The sequence below is a fragment of the Pantherophis guttatus genome, chromosome 3 (assembly GCF_059756535.1).
Source record: "Pantherophis guttatus breed Tessera chromosome 3, ASM5975653v1, whole genome shotgun sequence".
NCBI lineage: Eukaryota > Metazoa > Chordata > Lepidosauria > Squamata > Colubridae > Pantherophis > Pantherophis guttatus.
In genome coordinates this window covers 207,919,570-207,938,795 of record NC_142065.1, presented here as the reverse complement: position 1 = coordinate 207,938,795, position 19,226 = coordinate 207,919,570, and the positions used below count along the sequence as shown (strand labels likewise).

Here is a 19,226-nt window from a genome sequence, read left to right as displayed (position 1 = left end):
GCAAGGAGCTAACTGCAGCAACAGACCTTATCAGTTCCTTGTGATAATTGCAAGGCTGTGAGCTCCCAGCCGAAAGGCTGCAAATTTAAGTTCTGGCAAGCAGTCTTTGATGCACAAAACACTATGAGAAAAATCTTCAGAAATACAAACTGTTGACTCCTACAACAACCACTCCCCTTTCCTTCTATTTATTCCCCAGCCAGGGAGGGGCCTTCAGCGTCCACGTGTGCTTTGCTTCCTGAGTCGACTCCTTGTCCTCTGTTGTTCTCCTCTCCTAACTGCTCTGTGCATACATGCAACTGGAACAGGCCCCAGCTGTTCTTCTTCCTTACTCATATCAGCCTCCAAAGGCAGCTGCCTCTCCTGTGGCTGGGAAATATCAGATAGCTCTGGCTCTATATCTGTGTCCAGCACAGAGCATCCATCAGAGCCTTCTCCAGACTCCAGAACTGGCCCAAGTTCCTCCCCAGCCTCCTCATTGTCTGAGTCTGCCACCAGCTCTGCTGGCAGCCGGTGGGCCACAACACTCGTGGCACATGACATTTAGTGACATTTTTTTCCCTTCACGGAGCTGGGGTGGGCGTGGCCTGCATGTGACGCATCCGGCCGGTGGACCATCCGTTTGACGCCCCTGCCTTAAATAAAGAAGGCAGATTTGATAACATCCATCAGTGCCTTCTCCTTCCCTTCCTCCTTCTCATTCTTTCAAACCGTTTTGTCTTAATATATAGGGCTACCTGAAGCTTGGATTTGAAACAGAGATACTAAGATTCCAAACTAATTCTGCTCAATAATCAAGCAAAATCAACTTCCTGATTCGGACATTTGATTCAAGACATTCAAATCAACCCAATTCAACCAGTTTGGTATTTCTGTTTAAAACATATTGACCCCTCTATTTATTTTTTTTTAAAATTTGAATCATCACATCAGATTGGAAAGACAATCTGTGATCCACACCGGAACCAAGCTGATTTTCACACTCTTCTTAAGCAGCTGGGCAACAGGTTCTAAGCTTCTTCTTCTTTTTTTTGCTCCTCCTACAGGACAGAATTAATACAGATGTTTATTCTGCTCCCCCCTTGTAAAGGAGTATCGAAAGAGGAGGGCGGGGGAGGGCTCTCAGAAAGTCAAGATGACAGTAGTGATTAGCCAGTCTGTCAACCAGATGCCTCTGGTCCTAGTTTTCAGTGTGAATATTCTTTGGGTTCTTATCTCTATCTCAATCCCTCTGCTTCTCCCTCTCTCCCCTCTCCCTCAATCCCTCCCTCCCTCCCTCTCTCTCTCTCTCTCTCTTTCTTCCTCTCCCTCTCTGTCTCTCTATGTCACTGTCTCCCCCTCCTCCTCTCCCTTTCCCCCTCCCCCTTGTGTGTGCGTCTCTCCCTCTCTCCCTCCTTCTCTGTCTTTCTCTGTGTGTTCCTTTCCCTCACTCCTCCTTGTGCATGTGTGTGTGTCTGTCTCTCTCCCCCTTTCTCTCCTACTCTCTCTCTCTCTCTCTCTCTGTCTCTTTCTCACGTCCCCCTCTCCCTCCAATCCAGGGGTGGGTTCTACTTACCACCGGTTCGCCACTACCCCTGACAGTGCATGCACAGATCGCCGATGACGACATCCGGGGCGGTGGGCGGGGCCTCCCGCTGGTTTTACTACCGGTTCTTGTGAACCGGTCCAAACCGGGGGCAACCCATCACTGCTCCAACCCCCAATAGTGTTGGCTGGGGATCCCTATGCACAGCATCCCACTATGAAATGTAACACAATATAATAAACAAAGGTTAATCCGGTAAAGAGCAACATACGATGGAACAATGGAAGTCTATTTTGCAGTGTTCGTTCTTGCTCCTGAAGAGTTCTTTGGAACTGAATGCTTCACTTTTACTGCACATTTATAATATCAATCAGAATAGAGTTGGAAGGAACATTGGAGGTCTTTTAGTCCAACCCCGTGCTCAAGCAGAAGATACTATACCATTTCAGACAGGTGGCAGGGTTGAGTCTTGTGGAATTGGGATCATAGAAACACCCAGGAGCATAGAAGAGTTCAGAGGCAGAGGCAGAAATAAATGTCTTAAACGTATTTATTCATATGATAAATCATATTAACTATGTACAACAGAGATCAAGTCTCATGACGAACAAACATGAAAAGAGAGAGATGGAGAGAGCAAGGTGGAAAAGGTTGGAGGGGGTTTTATACTCAGGGCAAGCCCCTCCTTTCCACACAGGGGTGGAGACACTCTCTGCCTCCACTGGTGTCTATATGACACATGTGCCAATGGCTTGCAAATACTTGACAAGTCTCTTCTTAAAAGTATCCAGTGATGAAGCACCCACAAGGTAACTTGTTCCACTGCTTAATTGTCCTCACTGTTAGGAAGTTTCTCCTTAGTTCTAGGTTGCTTCTCTCCTTGATTAGTTTCCATCCATTGGCTCTTGTCTTGCCTTCTGGTGCTTTGGAAAATAAGTTAGCCCCCTTATCTTTATGACAGCCCCCCAAATACTGGAAAACTGCTATTATGTCATCCCAAGTCCTTCTCTTCTCCAGACTAGCCATACCCATATACCTGCAACCATTCTTCATATGTTTTAGTCTCCAGGCCTTTAATCATCCAAGTTGCTTTTCTCTGCACTTTTTCCCAAAGTCTCAATATCCTTTTTGTCATGTGTTGACCAAAACTGGATGCAGTATTCCAGGTGTGTTCTTATTTTATTTTATTTTTATTTATTTGTTTGTCAAACATGTACAAGAGAACAAGTATAGGTATAAACATAAACAAAGGAAGTAAGTACAGATAAATGGGGACAGTAAGACAGGGATGGTAGGCATACTGGACCGCTTATGCATGCCCCCTTTACGGACCTCTTAAGAATGGGGTGAGGTTCAGGGTTGACAGTTTGAGATTGAAGCTGAGAGGGTTTGAGGCTGTAACAACGGAGTCAGGTAGCGCATTCCAGGTGTTGACCACTCTGTTGCTGAAGTCGTATTTTCCGCAATTGAGTTCGGAGCGGTCTACCTTGAGTTTGTATCAATTGTTTGCCTGTGTATTATTGAGGTTGAAGCTGAAGAAGTCATTGACAGGTAAGACGTTGTAGCAGAGGTGGGTTTCAGCCGGTTCTGACCAGTTCTGGAGAACCGGTAGCAGAAATTTTGAGTAGTTCGGAGAACCGGTAGGAAAAATGCTGACTGGCCACACCCACATCTATTCTCTGCCTCCCAAGTCTCAGCTGATCAGAAGGAAATGGGGATTTTGCAGTAACCTTCCCCTGGAGTGGGGTGGGAATGGAGATTTTACAGTATCCTTCCCCCGCCACGGCCACCAAGCCACACCCACAGAACCGGGAGTCAAAAAATTTGAAACCCACCACTGCGTTGTAGCAGACAATTTTGTGTACTATACTTAGATCGGACTTCAGTTCCAGATTGTCCAAGCCCAAAATTTCAAGCCTGGTGGCATAAGGGATTCTATTGGAAACAGAGGAGTGGAGTATACTCTTCTCAAGAAATACCTCTAAGCCTGCTCAATCGTGTTCAAGTGGTACTAATACTCCGTGTGATTTTGATTCGATTGCTTCCGTTTGTCCAAATTCAAGTGCACATGCTGATGAAAAGAACAGTGTTTTCCATCCCTTCCTTTTTTTGCGTTTCTGTCTTAAGGTAGCTCCTCCAAAATTGCTCGGGCTTTTGATTTGCCTTCATCATCTTCAAACCCCCTCTGTTTCAAGAGTTCCTCCTAAGTTTGTTTGTTTGTTTGTTTGTTTGTTTGTTTATCTATCTATCTATCTATCTATCTATCTATCTATCTATCTATCTATCTATTAATTTATTCATTGGTTCAATTTATATGCCGCCCTTCTCCGGAGATTCAGGGCGGCTTACAATGCGTTAAGCAATAGCCTTCATACTTTTGTATATACCTGCCTAGTAGGGCTTTCGGGGCCCCCTAAGCGATATTCTTTTTTTATATACAAAATCAGCTTATTGCCCCCACAATCCGGGTCCTCATTTTACCTACCTCGGAAGGATGGAAGGCTGAGTCAACCTTGAGCCTGGTGAGATTTGAACCTGCAGTAATTGCAGGCAGCTGGTGCTACTTAACAGCACTTTAGCCTGCTGCGCCACCAAGGCTCTTTATGGTGAACTTTTACTTTAGAGGCACTTTCATCAATAATTTCCTCTGGGGCATTTGGAGACATGGCAATCATCTCAGTGGCAAGGGCGGTTCTGGGAGATAATCACCTTCCCACACAATTGCTTGTCGTTTACCGGGGTTAGGAACAGAAGCTGTGATTGCCTCCAAGCCTGAAAGAAATAAATGCAGGGACCAGCTTCAACAGAGAAAAAACGTCAGGCTGGTTGTGGAGCAAATAATCCTAGAAAAGGCTGGCATCCTTTATCACTGTCAGGGGGCTGCTCCGTATTTCCTCTCAAGTGATTGCTTGGCACTTTGTTTAAGTTTGCTGTGATGTTTTTATGAGGGTTTGTAAAATTGATGTTGCAAGCGGCGTTCTTGTTTCACTTCCTTCTTGTCTACCAAAGGGATCTGAAATAGAGAGATGGCATGGAAGCGATGGGACCTTTTTCTGGAGAAACGAATGGGGACCCTCTGTCCCATGTTGATCTCCAGAATGAAACAGATCAGAGATGGGATTCAGCAGGTTCTGACCAATTCTGGAGAACCAGTAGCAGAAATTTTGAGTAGTTTGGAGAACCGTCAAATCCCACCTCTGGCTGGTCCCAGAGTGGGATGGGAATGGAGATTTTGCAATATCCTTCCCCCAGGAGTGGGGAGGGAATGGGGATTTTGCAGTATCCTTCCCCTGGAGTGGAGTGGGAATGGAGATTTTGCAGTATCCTTCCCCTGCCATGCCCACCAAGCCACGCCCGCAGAACTGATAGTAAAAATGTTTTTGATTTCACCACTGGCCCCGCCCCCATCTATTCTCTGCCTCCCGAGTTTGTTTGTTTGTTTTGTTTATTTTATTAGATTTATATACCGCCCTACTCCCGAAGGACTCAAGGCGGTGAACAGGCACAAAATAAAATACATAGATACAAAAGTTAAAAAACATAATTAAAACCAGATTAAATAATTTAGCCCGAGACAATTAAAAGTCCCATAATTTAAAACATTAAAATTTCGATTTAAAAGAATTTTAAAACAGAGGAGAAAGTCCCAGCTGATTGGGAGGAAATGGGGATTTTGCAGTAACCTTCCCCTGGAGTGGGGTGAGAATGGAGATTATACAGTATCCTTCCCCTGCCACGCCCACCAAGCCATGCCACACCCACCAAGCCACGCCCACAAACCAGTAGTAAAAAAAATTGAATCCCACTACTGAAACAGATGCTTGGCATCCAAATTTTGGGGAAATAATGAGGATGGGACTTGTTGATGGGTCTGTGGATCTGGGAGAGAGAGAGAGAGCAGGATTCAAGGAAAAGTAACACAGTGTGGGTTTTGTAAGCAGGCAGGAACATTGTGGTGGTGATGGACAATGAGAGATGTCTATGGAGATTCTCAGTCATCCACGTCATGGTTGTCCCAGAGGTGCTTTCTTTCAAAAGGCAACTGGAGTTTTTTGTTTTTGCTTGAGATGTTTCACTTCTCATCCAAGAAGCTTCTTCGGTTCTGGCTGAATGGTGGAGATTGGAAGGTTTTATATTCCTTGCACATTAGCCCTCTTTCTTGAGGGGCGCGATGGCCTAGAGGTGGAGCTCTTGCCTCACAATCAGGAGGCTGTGAGTTCGATCCCAGGTAGAGGCAGATGTTTCTCTCTCTGGGCACAATGAGAATATATCTGCTGAACAAAACTCCACATTGGTGATAGGAAGGGCATCTGGCCAGTAAACACTCTGCTAGCTCCATTCAGTTGGCCAGACTCCACCCCACAAGGGATTATGAGGTCATTAAAAGAAGATGATTAGTCTTCTTTCTTAGAGTCGTGGAGACTTGTAGGTTTATCTGTGCCTTCAGGATCACATGTGAAAGAGGCCCAATGACCACATGACTGCAAGGAATATAGATCCTTCCATGTTCCACCATTCAGTCAGAACTGAAGAAGCTTCTTGGATGAGAAGTGAAACGTCTTCAAGCAAAATCAGAAAGTCCAGTTGCCCTTGAAAGAAAGCACCTTTGGGACCACAATGAGTGATGGGACAGAATAACTGTAGGAGATGACCAGGCCGAGCCCAAGGAAGGGGTCAAATATGTCATCAGTCTCAAATCCTTTTGTTGCCCAGAAGAGATTTAAGTCCAGTCCACCTTGTAGGAAGTTAGCACCCACCCCTTTCCTAGAAGAATGAAATATTTTAGGAAATATTAAAAAGGCAGAATATTATGTTTCCCTGGATGAGAAACGGAGAAACATGTTTTAAAGACGAAGCAGCTCCCATCTTCCTGCCTCCACCCTTTGTCAATGGGCCAGAGGCAGAAACCCAATCCTTTGTCAAAGGATCACCATCTTCAACACAATAGGACCCATCTAGCAACAGAAACTAACACAATAGGACCCATCTAGCAACAGAAACTCATCACATGGCACCTGGGAAAATTACATCAGCCAGCAAGGCTAGCTAAGATCTCCACCCCCTGGGAGTCTGACAGCCAATCTGGATACTCTTTCTGGGCCCCAGGAAGTTCAAAGCCAGAGAGGGCATAAAACCCGGGGACTCGCTGCATCTTGTCCCTTTTCTGTTCAGGAACTCAAACCATGTGATCCTGTCCACCATTAAACCATCTTTCCAAACAGTCTCCATGTTTCCAGTGTCTTTTTCCCCACTCGGAGCTGAACCCAGAAGGATATTTCTTCCTACAGAGAGTTATTAGTTCAGATTCTTGTAGGGAACTTAAACATGTAATAAACCCTTATATACATTTGAACTGCCCGAGTTTGCTGATTTCTGCACTTTGGTTGGAAGGGACATTGAAGGCCTTGTATTCCAATCCCCTGCTTGAGCAGGAGACCTTCTACCATTCTGGACAAATGGCTGTTCAATCTGAGGTGGAAATAAGGTAAATAAGAGAAGATAAAAGGTGAATAAAAGAAATAATCATTCCAAGTCAGGTATATAAAGTCAGATCAAATCCTATGAACTCTAAGCAACCTTTGAATGAGCTCATCTATTCACTTAAAGATACGTGCTGGCTCAAGGCAGCTGGACTGCCTTATTAGTCAAATATATCTTCAGATGAGGCTCAACTGTCATCCAGCAGAAAAGTTAAGAGTGGAGTTTGGTGAATAGAACTAAGTAATTAGTTCATGGATGTCCCCATAATTACTTGACCTATGGCCCTGTGTCAAACCCACTGATTCTATACATCTTCTTAACAGAATCAAATGTGAACATCTGGACGGATACAGGGGATGCAAAAGGTTACTTATTGTTTAAAAGTATAGTCATAATTTCTGCATTTAAACAGTACAGCACTTAAAGAACAGTTGTAAAACATAAAGTGATGGGTTAGTTAAAGTTGTAATGGTTTAATCATGGAGTAGTGAAAATGTGTAGCCAAAATAATTGTATTAAGTAGTAGGTAATGGTTTGATAATTAGTAAAGTGTAATGTAAGTGAAATGTATTTTTAAAGTAACCATATATGGAAGCTGGAAAAGGCTCATGGAACTCTTTGTCTTGAAAACATATTTAAGTAATAGAATAATGACCAGTCCTTGTTCAGGTTGCAACAATCAAACATAGCCCTGAATCTTGTGCAAATAAACGGATCTGTTTGACCCAGGAATGTGCTTCAGCTCCTTATTTCTACAACAAATCTCTTCTGTAAAACCTCCGGTGTTGGAGCACTCTCAACTTCTGAAAACAAACCATCCCATGAATTAATTGGTTTAAGAAGTCCATCTCCTTCCTGAAATCAGCCTGAAATAAACAGACCATGGCCTAGTTTGTCAGAGTATGAATATTCATAGACTGGAATAGGTAACAGGTCAGCTAATGAATAGGCATAGCAACTAAGTCAGCCATTGAGGACTGTTTGGAAACTGAAACATAGCATTTGTTTGTATGGGGCCATAAGAGACAGTTTGGAGTCTGGGCGTGGCTTAGACTTGCTGCACTGTATATAAGAGTTGGTTTGGCCTCTGTAATGGGAGCCTCTGTACAATATATTAGCCTCTGTATCTCTCTACTCTGTAATGACTTGCTTCTATGAAGATTGCTTCTGTGTTCCTGACATTGTATGCTGAATTCTCCTTTATGGTATTGTATATAAAGAAGTTTCTTATGTATTTGAATCCTGCTGAAGTTCATTTACTTGTGTATCTGATTGTGTGTGCTGCAACAAACTCTGACATACCGTATTTTTAGGAATATAAAACACACCGGAGTATAAGACACATCTTCCTTTTTTGGTGAGGAAAAGAAGAAAAAGAAATCTCCCTCTGCCTCTGAGCAATTTTGCCTCGTTGCAGCGAACAGCAAACAGCCTGCTTTACTTTCATTTTCGTTTTCAGCATAGCTTGATTAGCACAAGGAAAAAAAAAATCTGCTCCAGCAATTTACCTGCTTGTAGCAAGCAGCAGAGCCCTGCGCAAAACAGCTGAGAGCAAATCAGCTGAGAGTCAGGAGGGCCGATCGAATCAACTTGTGCTAATTAGGCTGTGCTGAAGCTGAAAGGAGCTGTTTTTTCTGGCTGTTTGCTAGCAAGGAGGTAACTGCTGGGAGGCAGAGGCCAAAGGGGCTATATTCGGTGTATAAGGTGCACCTAAATTTTCACCCCCTTTTAGGGGGAGGGGAAAAGTGTGTCTTATACTCTGAAAAATATGGTAGTTCACTTCTGGAATGCAGTCCTTGACCTATCTCTTAAGAGGTTGGGAGTTGTGCACGTCTTTCTTTTTTTTTTAAGTGGTTTTTCCATTAAGAAAAAAAAAAAAGAAGGGAAAAGTGTTGTGATGAAGAAATGAAGTAGACCAATTTGATTTAAAACAATCATTGATTGAGTCGCTGGAATTTGGCCAATCTAATTTTTTTCCTCCCCGACCAGCTTCTGTTAATACAGATGGGGAGATTTATAAGCTTTGGGAATTTGACATGCTCCTTTTTTTGGAGTCTTCTGCCAAGGATAGAAAGGAGCTGAACAGCTTTTAATACATTTTATTTCTGGCTGGGAACAATAAGAAGGGTTACTTTGTCTGTCTGAAACATTACCTGATATTTGGGGTTAGAGAGTTAGAAAGTGTCAGAAAGTTAATTGTCTGTCTGTCTGTCTACAGTCTATCTCTCTCTCTCTCTCTCTCTCTCTCTCTCTCTCTCTCTCTCTCTCTCTCTCCGTGAAAACTTACATATATATATATATATATATATATATATATATATATATATATATATATATATATATATATATTCTTACTTTTCGTAGGTTTTATGTGTGTTTTTCTTTTAGCCAGGTTTTTCCTACGTAACCAAGATTTTTCTACAGCCCTAGCTCAGTGGAGTCACATCCACTCGATTCTGGGTTACATAGGAAAAACCTGGCTAAAAGAAAAACACACATAAAACCTACGAAAAGTAAGAAAATAGATATTGTACCTTTACAGGGAGGATACATGAGATGTGGGTGTGGCTTACTGATGATGGCTAACGAGCCAGAAATAGATCTATATAAGTCTCTCACCTGGCAGCATAGGGCAGCATAGGGCCTGCTGGCTGCCAGAAGAAAAAAGCCCAGAATTGAGTGGATGTGACTCCACTGAGCTAGGGCTGTAGAAAAATATTGGTTATGTAGGAAAAACCTGGCTAAAAGAAACACACACACACACACACACACACACACACACACACACACACAGTATCTATCTATATTGTTTCTATCTATCTATCTATCTATCTATCTATCTATCTATCTATCTATCTATTATCTATCTATCTATCTATCTATCTATCTATCTATCTATCTATCTATCTATCTATCTATCTATCTATCTATCTATCTATCGTCTATCATCACGCACCAGGGAAATCAGGAGATCCAGATTTATTGTAAGCATAAGCTCTGTACTAGAATCTCAACTACTAAAGACCAAAGGAAATTAGTGGGAGTTAACTTGTGGGTGTGAAGAGATTCATGCAGGGGTGAAATGTAAAATTTGTTACTACCGGTTCTGTGGGCGTGGCTTGGTGGTGGTGGAGTAAAGTGACTGGGTGGGCGTGGCCAACTTTTTTTAAAAAAAACTTTTCAAAGCATTTTTTCTAATGCTTTGAAAAGCCTCTGCCAATCAGGCAACTCAGCTGGGATCATCAGAGACTTTTCAAAGCATTTTTTTACCACCTCTTCAGCCAAGAGGTTGCAGAAAAAAATGCTTTGAAAAGCCTCTGGTGATCCCAGCTGAGCCGGCCGATCATCAGAGCCTTTATTTTTTTACTTTTAAAAGCATATTTTCGTTGGAAGAGGTTGTAGAAAAAAATGCTTTTAAAAGTTAAAAAAAAAAAGCCTCTGATGATCGTGCGACTCAAGTGGGCATGGGGGGGGGGAATTTTTGCTACCGGTTCTCCGAACCACCCACCGCCATCGCTACCGGATCAGGCGATCCGGTCCTAACCGGGAGCATTTCACCCCTGGATTCATGACTGATGATACATTTGACCCCTCCCTCCGATTCAGCCTGGTCATCTTATCCATCCATCCATCCATCCATCCATCTATCCACCCATCCATCCTCTATCTTCATCATCTCCTTCCTTCCTTCCTTCCTTCCTTCCTTCCTTCCTTCCTTCCTTCCCTCCCTCCCTCCCTCCCTCCCTCCCTCCCTGCCAAAGCCATGACATTTCAGAACAGTCCTTACAGCGCTTAATGACTGTTCCTTGAGCACTGATACTGCATTCTCCTAAAACAGATATAATGAGCATTGTTCCTAATTATTTCTTTTAAAAGTTTTTTTAAATCCTCTCATCAAGGGTAAGCAATTTATATCCCTCCCACATGTTTGCTTCTTCATTAAAAGTCACTCTGCCACATTTTGAAATGAATGGTCATATAATTGAAAGAAAGAGTAGCATGAGGAACAGCAATGAAAATGATAAAATATATTCATTAAAAGTTGGGGATGCTGCAAAACTGCTTACAAGGTGTTTTGTGCCATATTTCAGGAGAAGCTATTGGAAAAAAGATTTAATTATCTCTCTGATGTGATAGCCTGCTATTTTTTCTTTCTTTCTTTCTTTCTTTCTTTCTTTCTTTCTTTCTTTCTTTCTTTCTTTCTTTCCTTCCTTCCTTCTTTCTTTCCTTCCTTCCCTTCCCTTTCCTTTCCTTCCTCTCCTTCCCTCCTCTAACTTCCCTTTACATTATTGTTCTTCCCCTTCCCTAAGTCCTGTCCTGTCCTGTCCTTTCCTTTCCTTTCCTTTCCTTTCCTTTCCTTTCCTTTCCTTTCCTTTCCTTTCCTTTCCTTTCCTTCCCTTCCCTTCCCTTCCCTTCCTTTCCCTTCCCTTCCCTTCTCTCCTCTCCTCTCCTCTCCTCTCCCTTCCTTTCCTTTCCTTTCCTTTCCTTTCCTTTCCTTTCCTTTCCTTTCCTTTCCTTTCCTTTCCTTTCCTTTCCTTTCCTTTCCTTTCCTTTCCTTCCCTTCCCTTCCCTTCCCTTCCCTTCTCTCCTCTCCTTGCAATTGCTTTCATTTCAGACCTGATTGGGGCCATAAGTTTGGGGGTGGGAGGGGGAAACCAAAAATAACAGTTGCACGTTTCTAGTGCTATTCTTGGAAAATCCATTGCATAGGGTCAAGTCTATTGTTTGCTTATGAATTTAATGGAGCTCACACGGAAGGCAAGGGCTATGTCGAAACATTTCCCTAAACGTCATTCATATATTATTACGATAAGTTATTAGGGGTGCTAAATGCAGACCTTTGCTTGCAGTGCAAGATCCAAAATCCCTGACAAAGCAGAAGGCTTGAGCAGACTCTATCAGTGTCTTTTCCAAAATCTTCATCATCTTTTAACGATCCCATAATCCCTTGCGGGGTGGAGTCTGGGCAACTGAATGGAGCTAGCAGAGTGTTTAATGGCCGGATGCCTTTCCTGTTACCAATGTGGAGTTTTGTTCAGCAGATATATTCTAAGTGTGCCCAGAAAGAGAAATATCTGCCTCTACTTAGGATCGAACTCACAGCCTCCTGACCGTAAGGCGAGAGCTCCACCTCTAGGCCACCACACCACTCCACAATGGCAAAGTTTGTGTGGTATTATTTTTACAATGTTTGACTAGCACACAGGAAATGCACCAGAATGCAGACGTATAACTGCATCTTGTGCTTTATTTAGGGAGGATTAGCTTCAATTAAATTTTTTGAAGAATTATCACTTGTTTTTATACCATGATAATACAGGGCAAATAAAAAAGGAACTGAGCAACGCACTGATTGTCAGTTACAGGTAGTCCTTGACTTAGAATCATTCATTTAGTGACTGTTCAAAGTTACAACAGCACCCAAAAAAAGTGACTTATGACAATTTTTCACACATACGACCATGATCAAAATTCAACCACTTGGCAACTGGCTCATATTTATGACGGTTGCAGTGTCCCGGGATCCTGTGCAGTGGTGGGTTCCTCCCGGTTCCGCCCGGTTCCACCGAGCTGGTAGCAGTGATGATATGATGTCACCGAACCGGTTCTCCCCCCACCCGCCCACCCCCACACCCCCCTGCATTATTCTTACCTTTTATTTGGCCCCACCCTCAATCTATTGCTGCCTCCTGAGTCCCAGGTGATCGGCTAGAGGGAAAAAAACTGTTTAAACTCTTGCCACGAGGCTTCAAAGGGCCGCCCTACAGCTGATCAGTGTTAAAAGAAAACAAATGAGTAGACTGGTGCCTCCAAAAAGAAATGAGTAGACCGGTAGAGCTCTGCAAGCAGTTAAAAGCCTGGTAGACCAGTACCTCTGCTAAATCCTAAAGAATTGTCACATGACCATCAAGCCACACCCACAAAATAAGCCACACCCACAGAACCGGTAGTAAAAAAATGTAGAACCCACCCCTGATCCTGTGATCCCCTTTTGCAAACTTCTGACAAGCAAAGTCAATGAGGAAACCAGATTCACTTAATAACCCTGTTGCTAACTTAACAACTGTGGCAAGAAAGATCATAAAATGGGCCAAAACTCAATTAACAAGTATCTCCCTTGGAGATCGGAATGGAAATGTTGGGGTCAATTGGGGTCATAAGTGGAGGACTATCCATATCAGCATAATTCTGTCCTGGGTGGAAAAGAAGTTAAGATATGCTTAATTGGACCATATACTAACTTTGCGAATTTAATATCAAATGGTTCGGTTCAGTGGTGGGTTTCAAAATTTTTTACTACCGGTTCTGTGGGCGTGGCTTGGTGGGCGTGGCATGGCTTGGTGGGCATGGCTTGGAAGGCGTGGCATGGGAAGGATACTGTAAAATCTCCATTCCCTCCCCACTCCAGGGGAAGGTTACTGCAAAATCCCCATTTCCTCCCGATCAGCTGGGACTCAGGAGGCAGAGAATAGATGGGGGCGGGGCCAGTCAGAATTTTTATTACCGGTTCTCCGAACTACTCAAAATTTCCGCTACCGGTTCTGCAGAACTGGTCAGAACCTGCTGAAACCCACCTCTGGTTTGGTTCAACCAAAAGGAATCATGTCAGGATGTATGTGGTGCTCTCTGGTTGTTTTCTTGCAGACGTTTCATTACCCCTACTAGTAACATTATCAGTGCTAGAATGGAGTGACCTCTCTGTTTATAGACAGTGGCTTGCCCTGCCAATGTTGGTGGAAGTGTTGTTTTCTTTATGGTAGTTCCTTGGCTAGGCTGTTATTTATTGTTTGATTGTCTGGGTGGTTGGTTGTTTCTTGACTGGGATACTGTTTACCACTTGATTGTTGGTCTGGCATTACCAATTGATAATTTATTTATTTATTATTTGTATCCCCTCCTTTATTATTTTTTACAAATAACTCAAGGGAGGGGGCAAACATATCCAACACACCGTCCTCCTCCTATTTTCCCCCGTAACAACAACTCTAACAAGGATTGGGCTAAGAGAGAGTGATTGCCCCAAATTCACCCAGCTGGTTTTCATGCCTAAAACAGAACTACACCCAGAGGTGGGCTGCTTCCGGTTCGGACCGGTTCAAATGAACCGGTAGTTCTGACCTCCGGCTGGGCCCGCCCACCCACCGCGGTGCTATCCCGTCCTATATATCTCACTCTCTGGCTTGCTCGCCCCGCCAACACAGTCCAGCTGATTTCCGCACCTTGCCCGCTCTACTCACCGCGGCTGCCTGAGAAAGTGTGCTGGAAGCTGCGTGCAGGAAATCGCTCTGTGCTTGAAGCTGCGCGCAAGTGTGGAAGGCGTGCACTCACATTTTCGGTTCTGCACTAGGCGAACCGGTTGTTAAATCATTTGAAGCCCACCTCTGACTACAACTCACATTCTCCTGGTGTTTGATCCAAAGTCATTCAGTTGGCTTTCATGTTTAAGGCAGGACTAGAACTCACTGTCCCCTGGTAATTGTTCCAAACTCATCCAGCCAGCTTTCATGTTTAAGGCAGAACTAAAACTCACTGCCTCCTGGTGATTGACCCAGAATTAACTAGCTTGTCAGAGATCTTACAGCATTCTGAAAATATCCTTTACATAAATTTCTCCTTGCTTGAAACAGCTCAATTTTGAAAAGTTAAATCGGTTTGCTGAATACAAAATCCATTAAACACACCAACATTTAAATCGGAATCACCATATTTGCAGAAAGATACTTGAAAACAGAAATGTTTCTTCTTCCCTTCTAAGATTGTATCTGCTTAATTCAAGAATTGGTGATTTAAGCAGATTCTATTAGCTTCGATTCTACCTTCTAAGGGAAAATCAAGTAATGTGGTGTCCTCACTTCTCTGTCCTTCCTCTCCTCTGCAGGGCAGCTGCTATGTGCCATCAGAAAACTGCAGGCAACATGCCCACAAGTGGCATAAAGACCTCTGCCTCCTACTCCTCAGTGCCCACCGAGGACTTCAGGGCTACTACGCTACCATCACAAAGGAGGTTCCCAGTTTGCCACAGCTGAAGTTAGGTATGTGGAGGGTTGTGAATTGAGAACAATACACAGCATCTTCTTCAGGGGTGGGTTCTACTTACCCTTAATACTGCTTTGCAACGGGACCACGCACATGCGCAGAAGCTTCCTGATGACGTCGGGGTCGGTGGGTGGAGCCTCCCTTCTATAGAACCGGTCTGAACTGGATGGCAACCCACCACTGATTTCTTCTCATGCTAAGGTCAACACTAGGACAGCTTCACTCTTCCAATTTGCCCAGGTCACATCTTTTAGCTCAGTGTCAGGCTTCTCCCGGCTGGAGTGTTTAGGAAAGAAAGACCCTTGATTCCATTTTTAAAGTGAAAGGTTCACTTTTACTAAAGTCAAGCGGTTACAGAATAAGCAAAGCTGGATCTGAATATTCCTGTGCAGAATCTGCGTTTTCTACCATATCTTATAGGTCGTGAGATATGGTAGAACCTAGAAATTTGAAGGTCTCTACTGTTGATACTGTGTTGTCTAGTATTGTAAGAGGTGGAAGTATGGAAGGGTTTCTCCTAAAGTCCACCATCATTTCTACGGTTTTGAGTGTATTCAGTTCCAGATTGTTCCAGTCGCACCACGAGGCTAGTTGTTCAACCTCCCGTCTGTATGCGGATTCATCATTGTCTCGAATGAGACCGATCACTGTTGTGTCATCTGCGAACTTCAGTAGTTTAACAGATGGATCGAACAGATGAAATATTACTTCATCATCCTCTATTAATAAATCCTAATACAAATATACTACAGTTCATCCTCGACTCACAACCGTTCGTTTCGTGACCCTTCCAAGTTACAATGACACTGAAAAAAGTGACTTATGACCATTCCTCACATTTATGACCATCGCAGCATTCCCGTGGTCATGTGATCAAAATTTGAATTCTAGGCAACTGGTTCATATTTATGATGGCTGCTGTGTCCTGGGGTCATGTGATCACCTTTTTGCTAAATCAGAGATCTTCAAACTTGGCAGCTTTAAGTCTTGTGGACTTCAACTCCCAGAATTCTCCAGCCAGCTGGCTGGAGAATTCTGGGAGCTGAAGTCCGCAAGTCTTAAAGCTGCCAAGTTTGAAGACCCTTGTGCTAAATCAATGGGGAAGGCAGATTTACTTAACAACCATGTTGCTCACTTAACAAGTACAATGATTCACTTAGCAACGGTGGCAAGAAAGTATGTAAATGGGGCAAAAGTCACTTAACAACTGTCTCACTTACCAACGTAAATTTTGTGCTCAATTTTGGTCATAAGTCAAGGACTACCTCATGTCCCAGGACCTAATCTCCATGTTCATTTAATTTAGTTGATTTAGTTGTTTTGTTTTAATGCAATAATTGAATAAAATCAATGTTGCATTCAATCTCTTGGTTGAAGGGGTTTTTTTTTTCCCCAGAGGTTTATGTAATATCAAAGAGTGACTCACGACATGCCTGTTATTCTTGGAAACAATATAAGAGTCATATCTGACAGGGTTTTTTTCTTCTGTAATTTGATTTTTCTTAGCCCGCTTAGAAACGGGCATGTGTATGTGTTTAAGTACAGACCCAAAGTATTATTACATAAAAACAAGAGTTGGAAGGGACCTTGGAGGTCTTCTAGTCCAACTCACTACCGAAGCAGGAGATCCTATAACATTTCAATCAAATGGTTGTCCAGTCCCTTCTTAAAAGCTTATTTAGAATGCAATTTCTCCCATAGGATTGTTTTCTGTATGCAGTTTTTCTTAATGTACTATACTAATTTTTTTATAACAGCTACAGAACACACAATAATTTGCTCAAAGCCCCCACCCAAACAGAACACACTCCCAGCCAATCAGAGCACAGCCAAGCCCCCAACCAATCAGAACACACTTCCACCCAATCAGAACACAGCCAAGCTCCCAACCAATCAGTTCACACCCCCACTAGCAGTTAAAAGGAAGAAACAGCTGCAATTACACATTGCTCCTAGAAGCACAAAGCCGAAAACACCAGCCTGAAGATGACGAATGAGACTTCGTCGAAACGTCGCCAAGACACTTCCAATTTTACGCAGGAGAAAACCCGAATAACCAAAGACCTACATACAAACACCCGCGAAAACCTCAGAATATAATTTATATTTTGCTGATAAAGAAATAAAGGGAGACTAGTATAGATCTATTTCAAGCTTTTTAGCTTTCATCAGCTAGCCATACCCTTACTCGGATTCGAACTTGGGCTTCCTGCATGTTAGGCAGTTGAATTATGCCCCCTCCCACATGTTGGGGTAGACCATGTGTTTCGATAGAAAAACACTTAATCTCTCCCCTGGCTCAAGCTGACGAAAGGAAGAGAACTTGTGGCTCAGAAGGTTAATTCAACTGCCTAACATGCAGGAAGCCCAAGTTCGAATCCGAGTAAGGCTATGGCTAGCTGATGAAAGCTAAAAAGTTTGAAATAGATCTATACTAGTCTCCCTTTATTTCTTTATCAGCAAAATATAAATTTGGTATAAAATGGTTTGTCGTGAATGCGACTGCTTGAGGGCTCCTAGATTGGAGCTGAAAGGCGAAAGGGATGCAGTATGCTCCCTCCCACATGTTGGGGTAGACCAGGTGTCTCGATTGAGAGTATCTTGGCGACGTTTCGACGAGGTCCCACTCGTCATCTTCACTGGTGTCTTCGGCTTCGTGCTTGTGTGAGGAAAGCGTGATTGGAGCTGCACCAGTACCTCTCTATAAATACTGGTGGGGAGGTGTGGGGTGCTGGCTTTGTTGCTGTGAGCGGGTTGGTTGCCTATGTTGTTACATCTTGATTAGTTGATGGAGTTGATGTTTGCAGATTAGTCAGTTGTTTCGTAACATCTTCCTTCCTTCCTTCCTTCCTTCCTTCCTTCCTTCCTTCCTTCCATCCATCCATCTCTCTCTCCTTCCTCCTCCTCCTCCTCCTCCCTCCTCTTTTACCACTTCAGATGTCAAGGGAGATAAAAACTTCTGATTTTTGTTCTTCTGGCAGCCTCAACCATTGTTAATTGAAGTGGTTGTAGTGTGTCATTGAAAGTGAATAATGGAATAAATTAAATTAAATCATTACCAAAGCCCTACATTATCCTCCTGGAATGAATAGATAGTTGAAATTTCTACATAACAAAACATCAATAATAATCTGAGATATCAGGTCAAGAGATTATAATTATATGTTAAGGAAGAAATTTTTATGTCTGCTCATTTTTGGGGCGGGGAGGGCATTCCCCAATTGCTTATAAGTAGAACAATTCACGGAAGTAATATATTTATGTTGTTGCAAGTGTTCCTGTGAAAAATGACCTTCGGCTCACTCTTAATTATGCAGGGAGTTGTGCATTTCTCAAAGACAACATTTTGACATCTTATTTGGCAATTGTTAAGAAGCTGTCAGTCTAAACCAAAGTATGTCATCTGAATTTCAAGTATGGCATCTTTAGTGATTACATCTCCCTTTCTTCCTCTCTCTTTCTCTCTGGCCTCCCGTGTTCTGATTTCGAAGCAGGAAATCCCTTCTTAAGGCGCGATGCTACCGTGTTTTCCCGAAAATAAGACCCTGCCTTATTTTATTTTATTTTATTTGAAACACGATATAAGCGCTTGGCACTTAACATCCGGGTGGGTGGGCTGAGCCTCCCCCTGGTTTTACTACCGGTTCACAAGAACTGGACTGAACCGGGGGCAACCCACCACTGCTACAGATGGTGTTAATATTTATGTGTCTATTGATGGCTGATTTGTCAGAATGCCAGGCTTCTAAAAATTCCCTGGCAGTTTTGGACTAGGCCTGGTCTACAATGGTCACATTTTCCCAATTGAAACTATGGTTAAATCTGTCTACCGTGTTTTCCCGAAAATAAGACCCTGTCTTATATTTTTTGAACCCTGAAATAAGCGCTTGGCCTTATTTTCGGGAAGGTCTTATTATTTTGGGGCGCACGGAGCAAGACGGGGCTCCTCTTGCCGTCTTATCTGATTTCCAGCTCTGTCTCCCTTACCCTAATCAGAGAAAATGGCGGCTGCACATGCATTTAAATATTTTGGGAGGGCTTATTTTTTGGGGGAGGGTATTTTAGCACGTGCACTCAAAAGCCCGATTGGGCTTATTATTAGGGGATGTCTTCTTTTCGGGAAAACACCGGTATTGCTTCTCTGTGTATTTTATAATCAAGTTTTAAAGTTTAAGCAAATGAT

General features: G+C 43.1%; 1 protein-coding gene across 2 annotated transcripts in view; it reads left to right on the top strand.

The window, feature by feature from the left end:
* FAM135B (family with sequence similarity 135 member B) overlaps positions 1–19,226 on the top strand; it is a 187,680-nt gene that overhangs the window by 124,462 nt on the left and 43,992 nt on the right. For both annotated transcript variants that reach the window (XM_034436027.3, XM_034436029.3), the window contains one exon: positions 14,886–15,039. In XM_034436027.3, coding sequence (XP_034291918.2) covers positions 14,886–15,039 — 154 coding nt within the window. The remainder of the gene's footprint in view (positions 1–14,885; positions 15,040–19,226) is intronic.